The sequence below is a fragment of the Triticum aestivum genome, chromosome 3A, assembly GCF_018294505.1.
Source record: "Triticum aestivum cultivar Chinese Spring chromosome 3A, IWGSC CS RefSeq v2.1, whole genome shotgun sequence".
Classification (NCBI taxonomy): Eukaryota; Viridiplantae; Streptophyta; class Magnoliopsida; order Poales; family Poaceae; genus Triticum; species Triticum aestivum.
This window is the reverse complement of record NC_057800.1, coordinates 33,905,172-33,910,082: the sequence shown is the minus strand read 5'-3', so window position 1 is coordinate 33,910,082 and position 4,911 is coordinate 33,905,172. Positions and strand designations below refer to the sequence as shown.

General features: G+C 48.2%; 1 protein-coding gene across 1 annotated transcript; it reads right to left on the bottom strand.

Moving 5' to 3' along the window:
• Positions 1–2,481: 2,481 nt before the first annotated feature.
• Positions 2,482–4,101, bottom strand: LOC123057737 (sinapine esterase). Its single transcript, XM_044480647.1, has 3 exons — positions 3,742–4,101; positions 3,393–3,626; positions 2,482–3,311 (listed from the first exon to the last, which is right to left on the bottom strand). The coding sequence occupies exons 1-3, from the start codon at positions 4,022–4,024 to the stop codon at positions 2,689–2,691; spliced, it is 1,140 nt and encodes a 379-aa protein (XP_044336582.1). The 5' UTR covers positions 4,025–4,101; the 3' UTR covers positions 2,482–2,688.
• Between the last annotated feature and the right edge of the window lie 810 nt (positions 4,102–4,911).

Below are 4,911 nucleotides of genomic sequence, written 5' to 3'. Positions count from 1 at the left end.
GGTCCAATGAAAATCTTTTGTAACAATACTGGTGCAATTGCCTTGGTAAAGGAATCCAGATTTCACAAGAGAACCAAGCACGTCAAGAGACGCTTCAATTCCATCCGGGATCTAGTACAGGTGGGAGACATAGACCCATTGACTAAGCCTCTTCCACGAGCAAAACATGATCAACACCAAGGCTCCATGGGTGTTAGAATCATTACTATGTAATCTAGATTATTGACTCTAGTGCAAGTGGGAGACTAAAGGAAATATGCCCTAGAGGCAATAATAAAGTTATTATTTATTTCCTTATATCATGATAAATGTTTATCATTCATGCTAGAATTGTATTAATCGGAAATGTAATACTTGTGTGAATACATAGACAAACAAAGTGTCACTAGTATGCCTCTACTTGACTAGCTCGTTAATCGAGAATGGTTATGTTTCCTAACCATAGACATGAGTTGAAATTTGATTAACGGGATCACATCATTTGGAGAATGATGTGATTGACATGACCCATTCCATTAGCTTAGCACCCGATCGTTTACTATGTTGCTATTGCTTTCTTCATGACTTATACATGTTCCTATGACTATGAGATTATGCAACTCCCGTTTACCGGAGGAACACTTTGTGTGCTACCAAACGTCACAACATAACTGGGTGATTATAAAGGTGCTCTACAGGTGTCTCCAAAGGTACATGTTGGGTTGGTGTATTTCGAGATTAGGATTTGTCACTCCGATTGTCAGAGAGGTATCTCTGGGCCCTCTCGGTAACGCACATCACTTAAGCCTTGCAAGCAATGCAAGTAATAAGTTAGTTGCAAGATGATGTATTACAGAACGAGTAAAGAGACTTGCCGGTAATGAGATTGAACAAGGTATTGAGATACCGACGATCGAATCTCGGGCAAGTAACATACCAATGACAAAGGGAACAAACGTATGTTGTTATGCGGTCTGACCGATAAAGATCTTCGTAGAATATCTAGGAGCCAATATGAGCATCCAGGTTCCGCTATTGGTTATTGACCGGAGACGTGTCTCGGTCATGTCTACATTGTTCTCGAACCCGTAGGGTCCGCACGCTTAACGTTACGATGACAGTTTCATTATGAGTTTAAAATTTTGATGTATCGAAGGTTGTTCAGAGTCCCGGATGTGATAACGGACTTGACGAGGAGTCTCGAAATAGTCGAGACATAAAGATCGATATATTGGACGACTATATTTGGACACCGGAAAGGTTTCGGGTGAGATTGGGACAATACCGGATCACCGGGAGGTTATCGGAACACCCCGGGAGGTATATGGGCCTTATTGGGCCTTAGTGGAAAGGAGGGGAAAGGAGCAAGGGAGAGGGCGCCCCCCCAAGCCCAATCCGAATTGGGAGGGGGGCCGCCCCCCCTTTCCTTCCTCCCTCCTTCCTCTTCCTTCCCTCTCCCACTCCTAATAGGAAAAAGGGGAGTCCTACTCCCGGTGGGAGTTGGACTCCCCCCTAGGGCGCGCCACCCTCCTTGGCCGGCCCCCTCCTCCACTCCTTTATATACGGGGGCAGAGGGCACCCCATGGACACAACAGTTGATCATTGATCTCTTAGCCGTGTGCGGTGCCCCCCTCCACCATAGTCCTCGATAATATTGTACGGTAAAACATCAAGATCGTCACCACGCCGTCGTGCTGACGGAACTCATCCCCGACACTTTGCTGGATCGGAGTCCGGGGATCGTCATCAAGATGAACGTGTGCTAGAACTCGGAGGTGTCGTAGTTTCGGTGCTTGATCGGTCGGGCCGTGAAGACGTACGACTACATCAACCGCGTTGTGCTAACGCTTCCTCTTCCGGTCTATGAGGGTACGTAGACAACACTCTCCCCTCTCATTGCTATGCATCACCATGATCTTGCGTGTGCGTAGGAATTTTTTTGAAATTACTACGTTCCCCAACAGACGATAGCTCCAGCACAAAGCTCAGATCCTTGACCTTTGATGGGATGCCTATTAGTAGCTTTCACAAGCATCCTATTTGCTAATAAGGAATAAATGACTCTCTATATTGTTAATTTTGACACCCATAGATCTTTTGTGAGTGAATCAGGTCTATCCAATGCACCCACTTATCATTAAACCCTCTAATCTTAAGCAAGTTGTGGAGGAAGTCCAGGTCTACTCTGTCAAGTGCTTTCTCATAGTCAAGTTTCAAAACTACCCCTTTGTTGTTAGACCTAGCTATGGAGTAGATAACTTCATAGGTTGTTACCACACTCTCCAGGATATATCTGCCTTTAATAAAGTCAGATTGGTTCTTGGAGACCAACCTATCCATAGTCAGGGATAATGATGCTATCTTTAACATAGAGTAAATGTTGATATGAAGAAGAGATAATCTAGGCTTGCCTTCTCTGAATTAAGAGTTGATCTTTAGCACAATTTCTCTCACCATATATTTAGTCATATATAATTAATTATAGGAGATAAGACAAGTAATTAAGAACCCCGCAAAAAGAAGACTAGTAAGACATAACTCATTTTACATGTATTTTTATTGTCATCACTAAGTATCAAGATTGGATTAAGACAAAGGCGTATCAACCACCACCTCACATGTCACCACCAAAAACCGCCAGCTCACCATGTAAAACCAATTCCATAGTAAATCATTCATAGGTGTAGCATCTCTCTTAGGCACGCAAGTCTAGCAGTTGCGGTTGCACGTGGACATGATGGGCGGCATGGCAAACGGGCCGTCAAGCATCCCGTGGGCCATGATCTTGTATGCTGCCTCCGTCAAGTGTACACCATCCCATGACACGTACCTCGACGGGTCCGGGCACCGCACCACCTCCCTCCCAGGAACGAAGACCGGGTAGCACGCATCCAGCACCGTCTCCGCAGTGAACCCATTCTCCACCGGCTTGGTGACGAGGCTGAGAATCTCCTCATAGTAGTCGACGTAAGTGATGGAAACGCCCGGATGGTTGCTGCGGAGCTCGTTGAGCTGGGATTTCAACATGTGGTTGTGGACGAGGGTGAGGTCATTGAGCCACCGGAGGCAGCCTGTGGCGGGGTCGCGATCGTCGCCGGGGAAGATGCCGAGGAACAGCGGGGTGCACCCCATGGGGAAGATGCCTGGCACGTACATGGTCTTGGCACCCAGCTCGATTAGAGCCTCGATGGACAGAGCGATGGACCTGATGATCCGGGGTACGAGGGGCCTGACCCATTCAAGCGTCTTGTTCTGGAATAAGGGTTGGATGTAGTCGTTGGCGCCAATCTCCCCCACCAGGAACAGCGAGCTCGCCATTGCCGCCTTCCTCTCTGCATGGCCGTAATATGCATGGTCAGTGCGTTGCGCAGCCATGGCGCCATGCATGCATTAATTTTTGTCCTACACATCACCTTGGTCCGTGGAGCCGAGCACGGCGAGAACTTTCTTGAACAACCCGATCTGGACGCCAAGGGAGTAGGGGGGCATCAGGTCAACACGGAGGTGCTTCTTCCTGAAGAAATCCTGGCTCAACGCCGTGGCCGAGGCCACAGCGAAATTCACGCCGTACCGGAACTCCTCTGCCAGCGACTTCCCGGCCGTCGCCTGCAGATACGCTGGCCAGTACGGGAAACCCAGCCTCTCCACTGCAGGTACGCCGTATCATGCATCATGCATATATTCATAGTAAGTACTAAGACGGGCAGTGATTAAGCACGCCTGGTGTACACATCATCGTCGTCGTCGCCAAAACACACTTACCGATGAAGTCCACGATGAGGCGGCCGTCGGACCAGCGGCCGGTGGGCCGGCCGAAGAAGGTCTGGCCGTATGGCAACTCCACGACTGGACCCGGTGCCGCGGAGAAGTGCACGATGTAGTTGCCTGTGTCGATCAGAGAGTCACCGAAGCTGAATAGATGCTTGTAGCAGCTACTCTGGTTCGCCGGCGCAGGCGCAGGCGACGCCGCGATGGCCACGGACAGGACAAGAAGAACGGCCGCCACGGCGAGTTTCTGAGGCAGAGACGACGCCCATGAAATCATGGTGGATGGATGGAAAGTAACTGTTTCGACCTCACTAAGTTCGCCCGGGCTTGTAGCTAGCTTTTATGATGACGAGGCATTTCCGCAAAAAAAAGCTTTTATGACGAGGCAGATCTTGGCTGACTGGATATATATCTCGCGCCTCTAACATATTCAAATCGGGCAGGCCGGATAAGCTTAGGCGACGTGTGTACGTGCGTCGTCGATGACGCAAAATGGAACTCGTCGCAATGGTCCAACGAGATTTTAATCCGAGGAATTTGATCGATCGATGATGGCGCGATTGACTTATGCCTAGGGGAGGGGAGAGTATACCGGGTTTTACGTGTCAAACAAACCAAACAGCACGTCACGGATGTATTGTAGATAAGTCAGCCAAAACATTCTTTATAGCTTCATATATAATGGAAAGGTTCTGTCTAGGACACATCTAGATGTGACATAATTATGTCACATCTAAATTGATGTCCACTCTGCTTGTGGTCTATTTTTTTGTCTTAGTTTTTTTGTTTCTTGTTGCTGCATTATATACTTGTGGGAGTTTAGATGTGATATCCTTAAAAAATATCTAGATGTGAATTAGACAAACTGTAATGTGGAAACGTTTTCACCAAGCGCGCCGGACGCACGGGCCACGCGATCCTACTGGATCGATTGACCAGGAAGACTACGCACTCCTACATTTTTCTGACCCACATATTGTACGACGCATTTTTCTCTTATCTTTTCTCTGTAGCTCCATCCCTCACTCTTCCTCCCTCTTTTCTTTCCCAGCTAGAGCACAGCTCCATGGCTACCCCAAGTGCTACTATGAGGGGCGTTCTCCAGCTTGGCCCTCCCCTCCTCTCTGTCTACCTGTACCTCTGAAATTGCTACAGCCCCAGGTG